This window comes from Zophobas morio, unplaced genomic scaffold (assembly GCF_036711695.1).
Source record: "Zophobas morio isolate AGI-343-1 ecotype UQ-CSIRO unplaced genomic scaffold, CSIRO_AGI_Zmor_V1 ptg000044l, whole genome shotgun sequence".
Classification (NCBI taxonomy): Eukaryota; Metazoa; Arthropoda; class Insecta; order Coleoptera; family Tenebrionidae; genus Zophobas; species Zophobas morio.
The window spans coordinates 9,868,391-9,889,032 of record NW_026972149.1 but is presented as its reverse complement, the minus strand read 5'-3'; the positions used below and the strand labels follow the sequence as shown (position 1 = coordinate 9,889,032).

The 20,642-nt window shown below is 39.5% G+C and overlaps 2 protein-coding genes across 4 annotated transcripts in view; both read right to left on the bottom strand.

Moving 5' to 3' along the window:
* Nucleotides 1-68: 68 nt before the first annotated feature.
* Nucleotides 69-5,269, bottom strand: LOC135141381 (probable E3 ubiquitin-protein ligase makorin-1). The gene is made up of 6 exons (XM_064072437.1): nucleotides 4,997-5,269; nucleotides 4,397-4,642; nucleotides 4,221-4,349; nucleotides 1,820-2,353; nucleotides 1,371-1,650; nucleotides 69-1,323 (listed from the first exon to the last, which is right to left on the bottom strand). The coding sequence occupies exons 1-6, from the start codon at nucleotides 5,044-5,046 to the stop codon at nucleotides 1,186-1,188; spliced, it is 1,377 nt and encodes a 458-aa protein (XP_063928507.1). The 5' UTR covers nucleotides 5,047-5,269; the 3' UTR covers nucleotides 69-1,185.
* A 1,187-nt stretch (nucleotides 5,270-6,456) lies between these two features.
* Nucleotides 6,457-20,642, bottom strand: part of LOC135141844 (plexin-B) — a 45,774-nt gene continuing 31,588 nt past the window's right edge. The window contains exons 1-16 of one of the 3 annotated variants that reach the window (XM_064073366.1): nucleotides 20,178-20,280; nucleotides 12,897-14,433; nucleotides 12,449-12,549; nucleotides 11,901-12,399; nucleotides 11,604-11,837; nucleotides 11,291-11,548; nucleotides 10,336-11,121; nucleotides 9,950-10,279; nucleotides 9,630-9,900; nucleotides 9,433-9,575; nucleotides 9,250-9,383; nucleotides 8,840-9,188; nucleotides 8,449-8,785; nucleotides 7,861-8,399; nucleotides 7,623-7,805; nucleotides 6,458-7,576 (exon numbers count right to left, since the gene is read on the bottom strand). In XM_064073366.1, the coding sequence (XP_063929436.1) occupies nucleotides 7,469-7,576; nucleotides 7,623-7,805; nucleotides 7,861-8,399; nucleotides 8,449-8,785; nucleotides 8,840-9,188; nucleotides 9,250-9,383; nucleotides 9,433-9,575; nucleotides 9,630-9,900; nucleotides 9,950-10,279; nucleotides 10,336-11,121; nucleotides 11,291-11,548; nucleotides 11,604-11,837; nucleotides 11,901-12,399; nucleotides 12,449-12,549; nucleotides 12,897-14,375 (5,751 nt within the window). In that variant the 5' untranslated portion in view covers nucleotides 14,376-14,433; nucleotides 20,178-20,280 and the 3' untranslated portion in view covers nucleotides 6,458-7,468. Of the gene's footprint in view, nucleotides 7,577-7,622; nucleotides 7,806-7,860; nucleotides 8,400-8,448; nucleotides 8,786-8,839; nucleotides 9,189-9,249; nucleotides 9,384-9,432; nucleotides 9,576-9,629; nucleotides 9,901-9,949; nucleotides 10,280-10,335; nucleotides 11,122-11,290; nucleotides 11,549-11,603; nucleotides 11,838-11,900; nucleotides 12,400-12,448; nucleotides 12,550-12,896; nucleotides 14,434-20,177; nucleotides 20,281-20,642 lie in introns of those variants that run through there. The other 2 variants (XM_064073368.1, XM_064073367.1) reach the window with 2 other exon arrangements.

Below are 20,642 nucleotides of genomic sequence, written 5' to 3'. Positions count from 1 at the left end.
TGTACTGGAGCAACTATTTTATTGGAATAAGTACGTAATACAGAATTTCCTGTTAAAAAAAACCGATGTTAATAATAATTAATTTATTTTGGGTTGGATATACTGGAAATTATTTTTAAAACTATTCCACCCCAACCAAGTTTGTTTTAATAATATACATATAATACAAGCAAATGAACTAAAATATAATGACTAATGTTGTAATGAACATACACAAGCAAAACAGTGTAAACCTATAGGACAATATACAAGCTCTAGGTAAACATTTAGTATTGCTTGAAATGTCTTACTATTTTGAAATTTGTTTAATTTGAGTTTTTGACAATAACAAAAGGATAAGATGAATCAACGGTATACTAGAACTAAACTTTTTAATCCTACAAAGCTAACAATCACAGATCTGTATCAGGCTCTGTTCTGCAGCCCGTTTCCAATTTTATCTGCATGAGCACCATGAGAAACGCAATTATAGAGTGACAACAAATTTATTGACAAGATATTGAATTTACAATGAGGTAAAACGAAACTACATAGCTGCGGTGTAATATGTAAAAACTGGTCGCCCTGGAGACATGCGCTAATAATATATATAAAAACTGCGTATATAATAATTGAGAAACGTTTTTTCAAAACAAAACCTAACTAAATGGCCAAGTAATGGAATTAATGAGAAACAAGATCAAATTACATGACGTTCCTCATGTCAGTATTTAAGGCAAAAATGTTTTTCTTGGAAAAAATATAAACGGTACTGGCCTTTGAAACAAAGTAACATCAGAGGTTTCTCTGGTACTAACACAAATTTGAATACATATTTAAACATGGCCAATACACTACAGTTGCATAGCTATGTGTTAAACAAAAGCATTAAAATATTTCATAAAATTGTTAATAACACATGGCTGAAGCAACAAAGAAATGTATATGCATTAAATGTATAGCTTAAAAAAAAAACAGAGAGGCTTGAACATTTTCTCTAACTCCTAAGTTACAAGCAATAACTCGTGTCATTGCTATACTCCTTCTATTAAATAAGACAATACCATTGTAACAAACATTATTTACAAGAAATTATTAACAGGAATAAAGACTTCTGCTTACTTAATTTTCTTCACTTTAACAACTTAAACCCATAAATACAAAACTGAATTGAAACGTTGAAGTGAAATCAAACTATTAGACTGTCTAATTTATAAACAGATCGTAGTCAGACCAATCTGACTCATCGGAATCGGAAAAAAAATCTGCCAGATCTTCTAAATCTTCCGCTAGAGACTGCCACGGATTCTCTCTCTCATCCAAGAAGTCCCACAAGATAACTTGCTACAAATATTCGTCAAATAAAACACAACACAAATTCTAACAAATACCTGAAGAACTTCAATCGCAGCATTATCAAACCCTCTAGTTGCACGTCTCTGACGGGGCGGCGGCCCAACATCACAAACTCGACCATCAGGAAACGCGTGACGATAAAAACATTTGTTCCCAAATGGGCATTTACCAACCCCTTTATCGAAGTATTTGCAGTCTTTTGTAGAAAGTGCCGTCTTGTAATCATCAATTAACTTGTTTTTGTCTTCTTTCGTGTCCACCCAGAACAAACTCGGGCACACGAAATCAGACGTCACGCGACACTCGGGGCAAGCCCTGGAACAACAATCCGTGCAAAAACAGAACATTCGCGAAGCCACGAACGAGTTTCGTTTAGAGTAAGCGGCACATAGTGGAACGAATTTTTACGAAAGGTAACCATACTACCGTTTCTTTTGAAGTAAGCGGCACATTCGTGTATTTTGTATGCGCATGCATGGCTTACCTGATGATCTTGTTCTCGAACTGCCTCGCTTGTCTCCACTTCCTGATGCAGCTCAAGCAGAAGCAGTGGTTACAATTGGGCAAGATCCCGAATCTCTGTTCACCGTTCGCCTTCTCCATAATTACCTCGAAGCAAATCCCGCAACTCTTCTCCTTCGACCTGGCAATGGCAAACGAGAGTTCCATGTTCTTCTCGTGTTGTTTAATACAGTCTTGGCGGTGTTTCTTTCGTAGTTCTTCGTCCACTGGGTGTAACGCGGCGTTGCCGCACAAATCACAAATTTCTCCGTGGAGGTAACTGCATTCACCTGGGGGATACTTGCAGAAACCATCTTTGTTAGCGTATGGGCAAAGTTGTTTTGTGCTGTTGTTATTTGCGACAGCTCCGTTTGGGTTGACAGCCGCTGCGTAACTTAAAGGTTTCGCGACAATGCTGTATTTTGGCACGAATTCTGGTGCGTTCACCCAAAGGGAATCTTTTAGTGGGGAACATGTTGCTCCCTCGGTACTGGGCATGAGAGTGTCTTCAGATTCGCTGAAAGTCAGACATTTAAAGGTCAACCATGAGTAAATTACTAATGGGCGAATTATTTTTTCTTTCTCGAAATGTTGTAACGTGACATACTTAGCTAGATTTTATTTATAGGAAAATCGTGCCGCGCTGTGTAAGATGTTTATTGTGATGACTTTACGTTTTATTGATTGAGTAATTGTGTTGTTAATTGAATGAGCGTCACAAAAAGGTAATAAAATCTTAAGAAATAAAGAAAATATTTTTTTTTTATTTACTTAAAAACAGCAAGAACAATGGACTGTGTATTTTTATGGGTGGCATTCTACATTGAAGCAAACAAAACATTACTAATTGAAATAGCAAACAGTATTTTGAAATTTGAAAAGCAAAAAATATTGTTTAAAATTCTCAAAACAGAAGACATGATACACTTTTAAGCGCGAAGATAAGTTAAATGCCTCTAACATTACGCAATGTTAAACGATTTATAAATAAAATTCCAAACCAGGCTCAATTTCAACGTGAAAGATTGTGCAACGGGCAAATCTAATCCAATGAACAATTTTAAAACAAATCAATGGCGAATTTTCTTAAATATTACTTTATCAACTTTGCCTTTTGTGCTGCAAAAAATAAACATGCATAACAAAAACGTGTATGCAACACCTTAAATACCTATTTGTTTAATAATCGATACCAAACACGTAATGCAGCTATCAGAAAACAAATATGAACAAAAATCCGATTTACTATTGTGATTTCAACTACAAAAACCACCATGAATCACGTGTGCTACTTTTTTAACGTTTGTTTGTTGTATGAACAAAACCCGTCGAAACTCTTACCACTAAAGCATGACGTTATTATATTAAAAAAGCATTGCCAAAAAATAAAAGCATATTAGTAAAGCATAAACAAAATCGCATCTGAAACACATTTTTCGTATGTACTTGATAATTTTTGGAGATGACATCATCACCTATTTGGAGGGTGTGAATTAATTTTAGAAGATGTATTTTGTCCTAAATTCTACCAAGTTCGTGGCTTTAAATCATTCACCAAAAATTTATTTTTTCTATTAACCATCAATCATGACACTATAAATTGGGTTTACTGTAGCCTTGTTATATATTTTCCCATTATTTACGATTTGTATCTTTTTGTGCTTCTTTATGGGTCCTTGTCGCAGAGTCAAATTTATTACTAAAGATTATTAGATGTCAATGAAGCAAAATTATTAAAAATTATATAAAAAAGTGTTTATGGCACAATAAATCGCCTTTTTTCTCACAAGGTTTTAGTAGTTCGGATGGTGCCAACTTTGTAAAAAGCTGTGACATAAGTAGTTTTTTGTTTGTGAAACTTTGTATTAACGAGAAGTTTTAGTTTCTGGATGCACTGAACGTGAGTTGGCTGTGAAAAAAAAACCACATTGCAAACTACATGTTCAGTGATTTAACTTACCACGAAATGATACTATAAATATATTTTGTGATTATTATGGTAAATATGGTGTAAAACTTAATGATCAATTTTAAACAAAAAATTTGTTTTACCTTCCATGCCAAATTTCTGGGATACTTGATGAAAGAAATCAAACATCTGCATTTCTTAGTCAGCTAGCTCCACATTTCGAAAAATTAAGCAAAACATCAACACAGAAAACATAAGTGCAAATTTTGTCAACACAGGTGAGTACAAGAATGAAATCATCGATAACAAGCAGCTCAAAAAACGTCGACGATTCTGCAAAGTTTTAAAATTTTTCAATTACATTATTTTATGTAACTAGAAAAATATAAATATTCACTAGACAATTAATGACCAAAGAAAGTTAATTATTACAAAAGAGTGAAAGTATAATTTGGTGAAAGATGGCCAAACTCACCTATTATTCATATTTGAGAGTGCAGAAGCGTTACCAGAAGCAATTTCTGTTAGTTTCGTACCATTCTTAGCATTCTTATGGGCGTCTTGCAAGCGCAACTCAGTTGCAGAGGTAGATGGCGTATTTGTGCTAAAATAGCTTTCTTAATACAGTCTTAACACGCTGAATGATACTACCTTGAGGACTGATTACTAGTAGTATTTGGTACATTAAGCTTGTTTACTGGCCTAATTTCATGGCGGAATCGACAATTGCCTGCGTGTGTGCAGTACCCTCTCAGAAAGTAGCGGCAGAGGGGGATGCTGCTACATCTCCCGATCACGAAGCCCTCCTTAGCCTTCACTTGGACGACTTCGATATTTGCCTTTTTCTTGTGGATGAAGGCACACCCGAGCTTCTTGCAGGAATTCTTCTCGTAATACCTAAAACACGAAGGCGGCGATGATTTCGCGGGCTTTTGCAATTTTTGGCGGTTTTCTTCCCGCCAAGAGGGTCCAGGTGGGCCCCCTTCGAGCGCACCTGCTCCCGAAAACGCGAACGGAAACCCGACGCCCGATTTTCGGAGTAAACCTGCGCGACACGGCCAATTTCTATTCAAAAAAACAGTAACGATTTAATTTGAACACAAATTCGATTGAGAACGTTAGGGGAAACGATTATGTTTTGTTTGCGAATGACGAGGAGTTGAATGAAGGCGACTTGATGACCTGAATATAAATAGAATAAAGAGTCTTTTCAATTGCCGAAATTGTCAATTGAATGTTAAATTAACTTACTCAAAGCAAAATTTTTGGGTGTCAGAGTATCCGAGTGCATTATCCGCCATATTGTCTGACTAACTGTCTTTCCGTAGAAAATTTCTTACAAAATAATTCAAGTTTGCTACACACATTCACGTGAAAGCATTAGCGATCACTGGTTAAGAGGCTAACGTTCGCAAACAGTTTCAATACTCGATCTCACAAGAAATAAACACAAACTCTAAGAAAAACACAAGAGTAGTACACACTTCCCCTGCATTCTCGAAATGATTCTAGTTGGCGCTGGCTTCTCAACCGTCTGCACGCAAGCGCTTGCTCACGTACTCCACTTTCAAATTTCGAGCGTTTACTAACCGCCTTCCTAGATGGCGCCCTTTTTTACAAATTAAATCCAAAAACCATCCAAACCAACCGTTTTTGGGTCAACTTCTTTCGAAACGACTTAAAAAACACTAAAACACTGGGTTCTAAATTTTTGGTTCCATTTTCAGCCGATAATCAGGACACACTATCAACACCAGTGGCGTCTCAAAACCAGTGACGTCAATTAGGAAGAGGGCTTACAGACGTTTCAAGTTTGTTTAATTAATTTTTCATTGATTCTGCTTTTAACAAACGAACTTACACATTTTCTTGCCTTTATCTTTTTTACGTCAGTTGAAAACAGGAAAGGGAAGTGTAATTACCGTATTTAAAATACTGAACAATGATTATAAAATACAAAAGAAAGTCTGATGACTTTATAAAAAAAGACAGTGACAATGTAACTTACCTCTTGTTGATTGGCGCTTAATTTCTGCTCCAAACTTCCGTAATGTGATAGATTTTGTCACTACTACGAGGGTTACCATGAAGCACAACGTTACTTACCTATCACTTTTTGTTCAATTACTTTATCACGGTTACTTTTTTATGTATCATATTTGCTGTGCACATTTTTACGAATTCTGTAGAATCCAGCTCGTTTAAAATTTTCAAGATTTTAAATTCAAGTGTGGCTCATCGTGATTTTAAGATTTCAAACAGAACAACACATTTTGAAATGCTCTTTATTTTTGGGAGACTTTGGAAGTACACAAAGATTTAAAAATTTTTGGAACGTACAGATATTTGTAACGTTTGAGGAAAATACATCTGTAATTTTGCTTTATTAATGTAACTGACTGGTGTTGTTATTCTGCGGATTGAACGGTTCACAGTAAAAATAGTATTTATTGTTTACACTTTGATCAATGAATGTGTTGTATGATGTGCACACAGTAAGAATAGTTTTAGGTGTCTATACATCGAGAAAAGAAACGAAATGAGGACAATTTTCGAACTTAATGAAAAAAATAAAAATTTTTGGAATACATGTTTAATAGAGTAAAAAAATATCACTAAACAATACACTTTATATAAAAAGCTTTAATTCACGATCACATTACCAAAAATATAAAAGAGAAATATAAGCGACTAAAAAATTGACACTGAAAAAATTGAATTTAAATAAAATAAGTCACCTTAAAATTGCATGTAACAAACATTTTTATCTAACTTTTTCGTATATTAACTTTGAGAATTCAAACATCAATAGTTTAAATATAAAAATTTATAAGAGCAGATTTAAAATATGACTACAAAGTGTGATGTATACTTGCTTTGATGGATCAATAAAAATATATATCTTGTGACTACGTATTAAATTAAAATGTACATATTGTGTGTGTATAGTCACATTTTAAATAAGCAGTTACGACATATACAATAAATTGTTCGTAAAAATTGCTGTTAGGATAAAAATGTACTCTAACACAATCTAATAAAATTAATTACGAATGAATGTTTGCTTAAATATAAACACTTTTATAAATCCGATATAATAATCTATATGCACAATTGAAGTATGTACAAAAAAAATATATAATAGTTAAGATACAAGTATGCACTGTTTTATATTAAACATAATTAAAATAGTAACGTACAAATCACTGGACGTGAAGACGATTCCACATAAATATAGTTCCGGCACAGATCACTATTTCATCATATACACGACTGATAGTAAACAAAGATTCAGACAAACCGCTCCTGCAATAATAGCCAAGTTAAAATAATAAAAATTTAATACTGATATCTAAAAGTAAGGTTATGATAAACTTAAACCACTATCGTATCAGTCGGATACATGTAGAATGAATGTCTATAAACTTCTACTTAAAACTAAGCTAACCGGACCGAACAAAAGTGCGCTATATAAGTGCGCCACTGCGCGTATACACTGTCCATGTCACGTCCCATCAGCGTAGCGAGGCACTCAGGAAGGAAACTAGCAGCCGCTGGAGGGTAAGTACGCATCCAATCACAGTCACCTGATCGTGCGCCATATCACAGTATAACACGCTCATATGCACCCACATGCTCCCTCTATCGGCGTGTCGGTGCAAAATGCGCATGGAATCAGGGCGCCAAGGGTCGGGGCAGCAGGGGATCAGGTGACTGACGAGGTCAGCAAGCTGAAGTGTCTTCACCTCCGAGGGTATAAGCAACACTATCCAGCCTTTGTGCCAAATGCAACCGACGGCAGTTTATATCGTTTTTCAGAGCCTCGATTATCTAAAAAAATACATCAGCATGCACCCCGCACTCCGCTCCCACTCACCTGCTCTCTGTACTTCGTCACGTAGATGTACAACTCCTTCAGAGCCGCCACCGTGTCGAACTCGTCGGCTTGTTGAGCAGACAGCTGCTGCATGGCGGAACCCATTTCTTGATCGGTGATTACGGGCAAGGTGGCCACGTCGTGGTAGAACTGGGCCACCATTTCTCGGTACCGAGGGATATCCTAGTCACAAAACCGAATCGAACAAGTCAAAACCGGAACCGGTTATGGTACTCACCTTTGCAAACAGTAGCTTGTTAGACGGAGAGTCCTTGCCCAACCTGTGCTCGGTGGTGGAGCAAGAATCCATGAAAGTTTGCGCTATAACAGACAAGCAAGAGTCCAAAGTTGTAGTTTTATTTATATCAAATATAAAGTCGGGATTTTTTATAAAATTAACCCAAAATCTAAGAGGAAGACTATTCGATTTCCACGCGTGTACAACTTCAGGGTCTTGGATTCCATGTTTTCTTGCCGCTTCGTCCAAAAGGTCGAACAACCATTTCACCGCTGGGGGTAGCGCCTCGTTTACTGTCAATATAGTTAAAAAGAAATCATCAACGAATTTTTGAATCGTCCCTTTGGTGGATAAAAGTCGCGTCAAAAATATCTCTGGTATAGCTTTATGAGTTCTCTCGGCTAGTTTGTTGTTGGGGAATTGATGATCGTCTATGGGTTTAACGAGATGATATATCCTTGGATTAGTTCCAGTTTCGACGTCGCCGTTTGTTGTAATTATGGGTGATTGAGAATTGTTAAAGTACATGCCTGCCACACCTAAATAGCGGCCATTAGGTAAAACAATGCAGGTACTTATTATACTCACAATTATGACAAGGTTGTTTACAGTTATTAAAACTGTCATTCTGTCGTGAAATTAGTGACATTACTGCACTTTCCTTAACACCGTAATGAGCCAAAGTGTTTAATTTTTTCCACGACCCGACAGTTTTCGTAGTTAAGTCTTCGTCTTGAAGGGTTAAGTGGCCACCCCTTCCATGTCGCCACTCTAAATCAACCTCATGTATTGAAGGACGCAACGAAAATGGTGTATTTTTAAAGAGAGCATCTAAGATTTTAGATTTGACTTGACTGATTGTATCACAGTCTAAAACTTTACATTGAATTTTTTCATCTAAATCGTCTTGCACAATGTGCAAAGTCTGAAAACACGTAAGTGAAACAAACGAACTACGAAATCTACTAAGTAGTATTACCACAGGATTATGTTCTACTTGTTCTCTTAACAACCTTTCTTCAGATAAAGAATAACGAGCGTCGTGCGTGATCGCATCTACCAAGCCTTTCTCTATCTGATGCTTAATCGCTTTAAATAACAAAAACAACGAAGAACCTGCGTACTCTTTTAAATAATAGTACATACAAAGCGCCATCCAGTTGGTTAACATCTTCTCAACCACACTTTCGGTTCTTCGTAACATAAGTTGCGGATGCTTTGTGTTAACCGACTTATCTATCAAACGTAGAAGCAAACTTTTTAATATATCGGTGGCGTATTCCATTTTGCCCATTAAAACTACCATCAACAACGACGCAACAGTCACTCTGTAACGTAAAACTCGCATAAATACAAAATAATAATAATAATAATAACAAGTGTGCGTACTTATCACGTATGTTAAAAGACTTCTGGGACTCTAAAATTTCTATAAAAACTAATACAAAGTGTTTATTGTTGATTAACTGCTCAAATTGTAGCATTGCCGTGTCATAGTTAGTCCGCGGTCCGTTAATGCGCACCTACAACACAGTTAAGTCACTTACGTTAAGTCACATTGGAAGGGAATACCTTTGGTGCGTTTAAAATCGGGTGATCGCTCACTCCCGGGAAAAACACTTTCATGATGTAACTAGTATGATCCAAGGTTGGTATTCCTGAATTTTCCAAGTCCGCGGTGAGATCAGTCATGTCGGTTTGAAGTTCGGCAAATGCTAAAAATTCTAATTATTCAAAAAAATGTAACGAAGTAAATTTTCGTATCTTACCTAATTTACATTCAGATCTTACGTTACTCTCTAATGTATCCATTTGTATTTGAATACGTTTGTATTCGCGTTCCGCTTGAGTGGATTTACGACGATATACGAAGAGTACAGCGAAAAAAAACAAGACGAATAAAATTGAACCGGCCGCTATCATAGCCATTGCTTCTGGGGGGAAAGCGAAGCTTTTATATATGTCGTAACGTAAATAACCCAGCGGAAACCTCAGGTTTCTTCCTACTCGTACCACGACCAAAGGAAGATTAGTATCAGTCTGAAATAGTGGCGTGTAGTGGAGGAATCAGATCGATGTAGAAAAGTACCTTTACGCCGTTCTCGTCTGTGTCGAGTGGTTGTTGTTCAGGTGGTGAACAAACCAACTGACTCATTGCTAAACCGGTGACGTTGCACGGTTTTGTCCCTATTGTTACAACTACATCAGTTTCATCACTAGCCATGTTTAAGTTTTCGCCCTCTATAACTAACGTATCACCTTTATAAAGCTTAATTTGATTAGGAAATTTAAAAAACTTAGGGTCTTCTACGTATAACAACTGACTTCTTAAATTAGGAAAATGCTTATCTAAGTCCTTAACCGACTGTACATTGTCCATAATAAAACCGATTTTGACAATAAGCTGAGCTTCTGGCATCTGGAATATAGTCGGACTATCAGATATCGGTCGGGACGGTAAAAAACAGTACTTACTTTAATGGCAGACGGCTGTCTAAGTGATCTTCTAGCTCTGCTACTGGCTAAAAGAAACTGGCGATTAACTGAAGGACTCGGACATTCAATTTGTGTAGCACTTAAGACTGTACAAGAAGTTTTATTAATAGCGACGGAAGGTTCGCCATCTGAATAAACCTCCATTTCGGGAGCCTGAATGCTGCTTAAATTAGTGCCATGAACAAAAATCATTCTTCCTCCAGACACAAAACTTTTCAACGGCTTAATTTCCATAATCGTGGGATCTTGCGTGTAATTAAACGGATTACCTTCTAAAGTACGATTAGCGCCATCTATACTTAAAGTAAGTTTAGCTATATTCACAGACTCGTGTGCTCGCGACGTAATACAAGTCAAACGTCCGCTAGAAGCTTGAGTTAAATTAACCTGACAGACGTAATCGTCTAAATACGCGGTTATTTCCGAGCCGATATTCAGATACTGTCCCCTAATCGCCAACTGGGTGCCGCCGGACAGAGGCCCCTTCGTCGGATCTATCCCGAACAGCTTAATGTCTTTGTAACTGAACTCCACCGACGACTCGGTAAACCCGGCTTCGTTGCCTACTATTATTGGGGCGGTCATCTCGCCTCCCGACGGTCCCGTCACGCACTGGATTTTCACCGAAACCTCGTAGTTGACGAGCTCGCAGGGTACATCCCCGATTTTGATTTTCCCTTGAACGTCTTCCTTTTTCAAGCCTAGGTTACTGCCTTCTATCGTCACCAAGGTGCCGCCCTCTATCGGCCCGCTCAGCGGCTTAATCTATAAACAAAGCGGTGTGATATCAACTGGTCCTGCACAGCTGATATAAATGAATTGCTTAATTAGGGTCGGCGCCCCAAGCTAACGAGTCCCCGGCCCAAACCGCGCCACACTTCTGCCAAAACGGCCGACCGTTTTTGCGCGTTTTGGGCCCGGACTCGGTCTTTACCATGTCGATTCGAGGCCTCGGACACTCAATGTGAGGTATTTGCTGGCAGGTCTCGCTATAAGTGCAAGTGTTTCCGCACCAGGTGCACTGGTATTTTGAGTTTCTGGTAACGCAAAGAGAGCAGTCCGCGTGTTCGCGGTGCGAACCCAATATATCACATTTATACAATTTCACCGTCATCGAGTCAATGTGGTGGTTTCTGTTCCAAACAACCGTCACGTTAGCTTCGTACTCCCCTTCGTTTGCCTCGTACGAGTACTGAAATGTTAATTAATTAATACGGGAATTAGACGAGGATCTTAACTCGACTCACTGTAGTGTTATCACAAACAATATGCTTATTGTAAGCCACTCGAGCCGGGACTAACATTGTAGCACCTTCGATAATTATAATGCATTGAAATCCCGAGTGAGCAGCTTGCGGGTGGGGTAAATTTTTAACCTCGAAAACCATCTGTTTGGGCACGTTCGTCGGCAACAAAATGACGTCGCGCCGACGAAACTGCGGACAATACTCGAACCCGTGGTTTGGCAAATGCACGGGATTCTACAAACAAAAAGAAAAAACGTATACACCGGCCGCTGCTTTCCGACGACTTTATCATCTTACGTTTTCGCCGCTAATGATGTTGCGTTGACAGACTGAGGTATTGTGTGTACATTTGTTTTCATAGACACACCAATTGCACGCCCACTGCGACTTGACACATTGCATACAAGTGGTGTGTTTAGAACAGTCGTAATAGGCGAAGTTTCTCGATACGAAATCTTTGTTCGTTTCCGAGGAACGTACGCTGAGCGGTACGAGCACGTGGTCTTTCAGCGGTGGAATTTGTGGACGTCTCAAGACATCAGGTGTCGGACAAGACAGTCCGAATTCCGTCACGACGGCATCGATGGGTTCCGCGGAACCAAACACACACTTATATTTAGCACCATATGGAAGTTCTGGAAGAGTTTTTATTGTAAGACGGACGGTTGTCATTTGATTAATCGGAATTCGTTCGGGTAAGACTTGCTCGAAGTCTATACACTGTTGCCCCGTGCCTAGCGACAACCAACGGGGAGGGCTGTGAGAGGCCTTCAGGCAAGCACTGCGAACAGTGCACCTACAAACAATCGCTTAATACTGAGAGCAAGTGCGTAATTAAAACCTACTTCTTTTCAAGAGAACACCACCCGCAATAGGGATCTTTTGATTCTAAGCAAGCCGAACAGTTGTTGTAGCTGCTGCAGTGCTCGACGTTAATTTTTGATATCTAGAAATTCACCGATATACAATCGAACACCAAAGTTTTGATCCTATAGGCGGAATCGACCTACACTAGCCCTTCATAGTGTACCTTCTCGATCAACAACAGCAGAATTACAAGTTCTTACACCGTTATTCATTTTGACAGTTACGGTTCAAATAAAGTGTCAAAAATCAATTTCATGGTCTACTAGACGATACGTAAATTTCGTTGTAGTTTGGACCTACCTGCAAATTCTGCCCGTGATGATCGGGTTGAGGCCACGCTGTGAGAGCTAATGAGTGAGATTCGCCCACATTGTCAAAACTTTCGCATGTAATTCGGGGTTGGGGGTTGGCGAAGTCATACGTTACCTTTGACGTAGAGAGGACGTAGAGGTAATCTCCTGAAGTCGAGAGAGTCGTGTCGGGTAATATAGAGTTACCTTCGTCGACTACAACTTCCTCATATTCTGTAGGAACAGGTCCCGATAAAAGTACCTTTTTCAATTTCCCGTCTGTAGTTCCGAGGAATGCTAACACATGTCTTCCTGTCGATGCGGTGGAAACAGCCGATAGAGAGATATTAGGAAATACTAGAGCCGCAGTGCCCACGATTGGAGTTGCGCCGCTAATTTTTAAGCCGACTTCGCAAAAATTCGGAATGTTGCCCGCGGACCCGCTCGTGGGACATTTCCCGTCGAGGATTAGCCCCGAAACGTAGCCCATGTTCCTATATTTGACGCTCCCGTTGAAACACATGTGAATGTTTTCGATGAATTTGGCTTCGATATCACGCAAAGGGTAAAGACAGAGAGCTGAGTGTGGTTGAGGTTCGTTGGTGATCCCACGGGCTGGTCTAAAAACGGCGATTAAAACCGCCGTCCCGATTGTAATCCCTAGGGAATTGGCCAGTTCTTCTCCAGCCGTCGCGATTTTCGCATCTTGCACCAGGTTGTATTTTTGATCACCATCGACGCACTGGAGCGTCACTTCGGTGTAGCTGTCGTAGTTGGCGTCGTTAATACAAGTCCTGGATAACCTCGAAACGTAGCCTTGTTCTTCCTGTCCCGGCAGGTGCGACTGTTTCTGGACTATAAGAAAGTACGCGTAATCGCTTGCGTTGAACCCGTAGACATACTGCACTATGAAGTGGTCTCTATATTTGACGTCGATGCTCAAATGTGACTGTTTGCTGAAAGAGTACTCAGCGATATCCAGCGTGTCCAGGTCTCTACTAGCAATCGCTGGTACGTCATGCCGGTACTCCCCGTTGTTCGTGAAAGTCGTCCCCACATACAATATATTCGAGCGCCCCCAGAGATTGTAGCTCTTGGGCCCGATGTACGCGTACGTCGAGGCATTCGCATCGTTGGCGGCGATCGCCCTCGGAATAAAGTCCGGCTCCGCACTGACGTTGCTCAGTTTATACTTATAGCACGCACCTTGGAAAATCGAACCACACAAAATGAGCGTCCTCGACTCCGGCTCGATCAGTAAAATCTTGTTGTGGTTGTCGGTGAGCGCTAGCGGCACGTCGGCGTCCGTGCAGCCGCTGGCGTGGCACGAGGGGCTGTCGTTCTTCGGACCGGTCATCACCGAGTGCTCCAGGTTCAGGTCGGCGTCGAGCTGGAGCAGGCGGTTGGTGCCCGCGGCGAAGATCTTCTTCGTCTGGTGGTCGATCGCCAGGTGCGAGAAGTGGATCGGTGGATCGGCGGGGCCCGGGTACTGCGCCAGGAGCATCCCCCCAAATGCGCGACCCCACAGCCCCGCCAGAAGCAGCAGCCAGAGGCCCGCCACGATGTTGGCCCCCTTTTCCACCGCGGGTCCAGCGCGAGCGCTCCTCACCACCATGAAGACGGCGGCCAGTGCATGCCCCGGCCGGCCGCGATCGCAACACCGCACCGCATCACTGAAACAACGAGAACAATGAGCTGAAATCGCAATTTTCGGAGCGTTCTCGCGGAGCCGCCGCCGGCTCGCACAGGATATCTCGCTTTAATTGGCTCGGGGGCGGCGGTTGTGCGGGGCGCCGAGAAGTGCGCCACGCAAGGGGAACCCCGAAAATAATTATTGCGGGCATAGACGGCGCCCAGAAGCACGTGAGCGATTCGACAGGCCCGCAAGACACCTCTCGTTTTACTAAATACGCTACCATTATACACCCGGCTATCAATTTGACGTCCGTGACAAATTACAGAAATAGACGAATTCTACAAATTAAAAATACATTTTGTGTTTTGATATCATTTAAACGCATTTCATACAGATATCACGATGACGTCCGACGTATATTTTACTTTCATATCACCGCCTATCTGCCATCCAATTTATACAAATTTGCACAGGATACCATCATTTCAACGCTTTTTAGATACCATTTAATAATTCATGTTTACTTCTTTTCTTAATGTATTACTTATGGTGTCTGTTTTTTCACGAAAGGTTTACTTACGTCGTACATTCAACAATTGTCCTTATTTATTTAATTTCGTCGTCTCAGAATTGTTCAAAGGACGAAGAATAATTTAGTGATTACAGAACAAACAGTTAAATTTATTTATTCATGATGATAGGAAAAAAAATTAAATTATGTTTGTTAAAAAATGGGCTTCAAGTTACGTGTTTAAATAGAGTGTTAAAAAAATTGATCTAGAGTTATTTAGACAGAATTTCTTTCGTCCCTGAAGCACACTCAAACAAACCCAGTCTTCAGAATAAAGTATATTTTCGGTGGCGTTAAATTTCCTCGATATTGTTATGAAAAACGTCGTTTCTTTTCGTTCATTTTGACGTCCGAAAAAATGTAGAAGCATCCTCGATACCTCAGGAATGTTTTCTTTATAATCGCAAAGTGGCGTCCGTATACGGACGTCAGAATGATGGTAAATTGTTAATGAATGAACGTGGAAATTATAGTTGGTTATATATAGGTATATTTATATATATAAGGAATGATGTGTCGGTACGTTTTTTTGGAGTGACCGAAGCGGATACGTCCGCTTTATCCTCGTAGTAAATAAATCCTAAGTCTGCGGGTGCATCACGGTCCACGTGAAATGCTTTCGTCGAAACCCTCTTTTCCGTTATTTTGATTTTCCCCATCTTACGCGCTTAAGCGAAGTTGGCGGAGCGGTCGACCGCATCAGACGCAAGTTCGAGGCAACTCAAATCCTTTAAATAATTATAATTATCTGAGAAGCATAAATCGTTTGTAACTCGGTTTTCTTCTGTAATTGCGGTGAGAAGAAAAAACGTGTAATTTCAGTTTACCCAAAGTGTAAAACAATAAACAAAGTTAACAAGCAGCGCGCTTAAGAAGGATTATAATCAACAAAATCATCTCCCGTAAAATCTAAAGTTTACTACCCAATTTTAAACAATCCTGTTACGGCGGAATCTGCATGAACCGCACCGGATTAAAACCCGGACCAGTTTAATTTCAAACAAAAATTATAAACATCCTTTAATTAACCCAACTTACCGAATACCGGAAAACAAATTGGTGGAAAAATCGCGAAAGCCGAGGAAAGGGTGCGGGAATTAGGCGACGCTTACCGCACTACGTCGACTACTAATAGAACGAACACACACACCAAAACAACCAGCAATAATTAATCCGAACGGTACAAATCAACAATATCGTCTGCACCAATACCGTAAAATTAAATATTTGATAGTGACGTTTGAGCACTAAATTTGATTGAAACTGCTGTAATAGAGTTCAGAGCGATTTTCTCCTATTAAATAAATACTTCGCCAATGCAGCTACTGTTTGCTCGCGTACGGATGTCTAGTAGGTGCGCGTACATCTGGATAAAGTTCGCCCGGAAAATATTGAGATTACGAGCTCCGAATAGACGAGTGCTAAGTGTAGCTGTAAATTATCTATATTTATTCTCAAAATCCGACAGTCGGGCTCTGAAAATGATTCATCCGAATTTGAAAAACCCGAAGGTGTAGTATACTGGTCCGCGCGAAAATCGGTCACAGGTGCGACATCTGGTCGACAGTCCAGTTTGAATCGACTTTTGTAACTAAATATTGATGGTTCTGTGGGAACGTCGTCAATTTATTGATCGCCGGAGTGGATCGGTCCCTCCCATTAATTTGTCGGCATCGATTTCATAGTAAAAAATGCAAATTTGAAAAGTTGCTAACTCTCACAAAAACGGATCATGTGGCCAAGATCCATCTTTATTTGATCAGGTAAGTAAAACTTTTTGCTCCCATATAGCCGCGATCATTTGGACAAGTTTTCGGTCGAAAAAACGTGTTTACGAGTCTGTTTGTGCGGAAATGACGTTTTGAAGCCAACTAGCCGAATTCTATTTAGTCTTCGCTCGGAAAAAATTCACAGGCTGGAGTAGCAGAGCCTGAAAATTACCATTTTTAATCTAATTCTCGAATTCTTGTCTCGCGGGAACTGAAAACAGACCGGTTTCGAGTTAACTGACTCTCAACTGGTACTAAATTTGAGTTTAATTGAAAAAATTAAGTAGTCTGAACGCGAAACCCAGGCTCCCTTTAATTGGTGCATTAGAAGTGCTCTGCTTGTAAAAATAGACGATCAATTCTGTTGCAATTCACTTATTAAGAAACACTCGAGCAGTTCGGGAAAGCCATTAATTGCGAGCATGGTGAACTCCCATCAACTAAAAGCATGTATGCCGAGCATAAAATTAGGTATCAATTTTATTGCAAGTGTTTACGTCGTGATTGTACTACGACGCTCGCAGAAATTTAATATGATTAAAAATTTCAACGTTGCATTAACGTCGTTGCATTAACGCTGCTCTATTGTGTATAAAATTAAAAATAAATTGATGTCACGTACTGACACAAAGATAATATCAGTTATAATGAGTTTTGTCGTAAAGCTGCTCGTATTATCCGTGTTTTCGAAGCTTCACACATTTCTAGTCGAAAAATTACCGCTTCATTACACAGGCCTCGGGTCCGCCTTCACCCTTCATCGACGCCGACACACTATAGTCTACACACGATTTTGGCATCCCCCCACAACAAACAATAATAATCTAATTATTGGTTCGGTCCAACTACAACGTCGGCATTAATATCACCGACTGTGCGTGTAAAGAAGATGATATAGCTTATGCAATTTCAAATTTTTCGATTAGGTTAAATCAGATTCCTATTTTTATGTACCATGACATCCCTCCTATCTTATTGCTACGTTTAAGACAATTACTATAAAGTAATTGTTTAAAAAGGTCTACAAATTTCTAAAATCTCATTAAGACAAATGCCTTGGCTACCGTAACAGCCTCTTTGTTTGGTAAATGATATGCTTGGACAAATTTGCTTACCTCCCATTTTGTACACAATTTTTTGGCCACCTGGCCTTAATCTACATATAAGAAATTAAACAGTTTATGTATTAATTGTTATGTTATTTGCCAATAACGATGTGGCAAAATCAGCCAATTATTTTAACATGTATTTGCACGCTTAGCCCGCGTAAGTCGGGCATCTGTTCGTGTAAAATTAAAATCGTTAAGTGTAGCGGTTGTCTGATAAATGCTTCTTTATGAAAACAGGTAGGGTGGTATTTTTCGTAAATTGCGTGAGATTTTCGTGAGCAGACTATGGGCAAACAATCAATTCTTTGAAGTAATCCGAGTCTGAATGATGCGTTTATAAGTAGGAGCGAGGAAATGAAAATCGGGTGATTTGCGTCATCAATTTGCGAATTTGCTTTGTTTGACACAACCTGTTCCGCGTTAGGGTGATCAAATGACGCAAAATGAATTATATAAATAAGCATTAACAGGGCGAATTCTCGAGACATTTGCTGAGTGAAGATCTTTTGATGTGAGAGGTTTTAGGGTGAGGGAGTGTTTCATTGAAACGCGTACGCGACGGTGATTGATCTCGGCTCGGTGAAGCTCAGTCTGCCGTCACTTCTACATCAAAACAACTTCCACAGTGACTACAAGTGGACCTCTAGTATTAATAGAACACTTCTAAAAACACACCACCAAACGGATAATCAATATATTACCCAGAAAATAATACTTATGACTTAATATGTTATGTGCCACAACACACGGGACTAAAATAAACTTGGGCTCGTGTTTGTGTAGCACTTCCAAGTGAGAAATGAACCATCCGGCAATCAAAAAAATATATCTGTCGACACCCGACAGATGACAGCGAATTATGTAAATGACAACAATGCCGCTCAGATGACATATTTAGTAGTCCATTTTCATGATGCACGAACACTTTCTTAAATTTATTTAAACCCGGTCACATTCCCCGATTCTCTATATATGGTCCTCACTGTTCGCATTTCAAACGCAATTTAAAACTTTACCAACTTTATAAATCTAATTTCGTCGTAAAATGCTTTATTTCAGATTAAATTTGGAAGCGAACAAATAGAATAATGGTCGAAATTAAAAATCTTTTCCGTCATATTTTATTTACTGACAAAAATTGATTATTCCCCGGGCCTTTCAGTAAACAACACCATGATATACGGGAGGTCAAACTTGATCTATTAGTTATAATAGCACGTAACATGAAAACGTGCACCCCTCGATGAAAATAAATTGGAAAAATTAGATAAATTACGCAGCTATTTAAATATACCCCAACCGTATTAATTGGATTAGACCCTACCCATTAAAACAAATTATTAAATTGTTTAACAACCGAATGTAAAATATCGCCCATCTCTTGATACATGGGCATTAAATCTCAATTAATTTAATTCAACGCTTCCTTTACGGGTGCTTACGGGTGCAAACCGTTGCATCGCCTTTCCTCCACACACCAAATCCGTCCCTCCCTGTATTCGCATCTCGCATAATACGAATTCTAATATACGAAACGTCAAGCAGTGATACACCGACATCAACTGAAATTATGTAAAAAATATTAAAATAGCTACTAATGCGCGGAAAGCTCTTTTCCGCGGACATCAAGTCTAGCATGAACACTAATTTTATTTTTTTGACGCGAACTCGACATTGTTGGGCGCGCTCACTATTTTAACTCTTGCTTCGCAAGACCTATTTTTACATTCGATACATTTTAGGCCGTCAATTATTTTGAAAGATGTCGAAGAACCTCCCCATTCACCAGTGTTTGCCTTTCTTCCCGTGAGCCTGACACCCGTCAAACTCATTTTTATTTTAATCCCATCATCAAAATTTATTAAATAATGGTCCGGCGACAGGTGACGGCGTAAACTCTTTGCTGGCGTTTTCGGATAATAAAACGCGCCGCTTCGACCAAACAATTCATCAAATTCATTGCGTTAGTTAAATGCACCGTTAACAAGACGAAAACCGTCACTGCTCGAATTTTATTTTTAGTCCAAAACCCATCACCACCACATCCATCATCGCTCCGCTACATTAAAAAACTATACACTTAACAGTAGAATTTGAGTCGGAGTAATTGAGGTGACTAACAAATGTTTCTCGAAATATGGCTTCCGCTCGCATTGGGTGGCTCAAGAAGATCTTAATTTATTGCTCGGTTTATCTAACTCGGAATAACTTTGAGGATTCCACACTTTACGAGACGGGTTTTTAAATTGTAGGGTTGTTGCAAATTTCACGTGATGGGGGTCTCCGCGTGTCTCGCTCTCATTTTTAGAAAGAGAGGTCAAAAATTACTTACTCACTGTTTATTTTGTCCAAGTCTCACACACTTCGATCACAGGCTGCACACGAGAATTTAACTCCGTGTATTTTAACGACGCAAATGACTTTTTCCTGCCTGATTTCTTATATTTATCTTATCTCCTTTCTTTGAAGATAAACTTTTGCCACTTTCTTGGATGTAAGACCCTCTTCCAAATAACAACACCGGTTTATTTTCGTCTGTATTTCTCTGTAGTCCTGTTGAACGATCTATTCGTAGAAACAATCACATTGTGCACATTTTCAGTTATAGTCGACCTCGTGAAATCTGAGCCACCTGTGCACAGGCTCTTAATCATGATAGTTGCCAAACCTACCAGTAAAAAAGAATTGTACTGTTGGAATCTCCTATCTCTCTCGTACGATTTTAATGTTTATCGCAAGTGTAAATTGAAATAATTCAACTCATAAATTTCTATTCGTCTATTAAAAAAGTAATAAA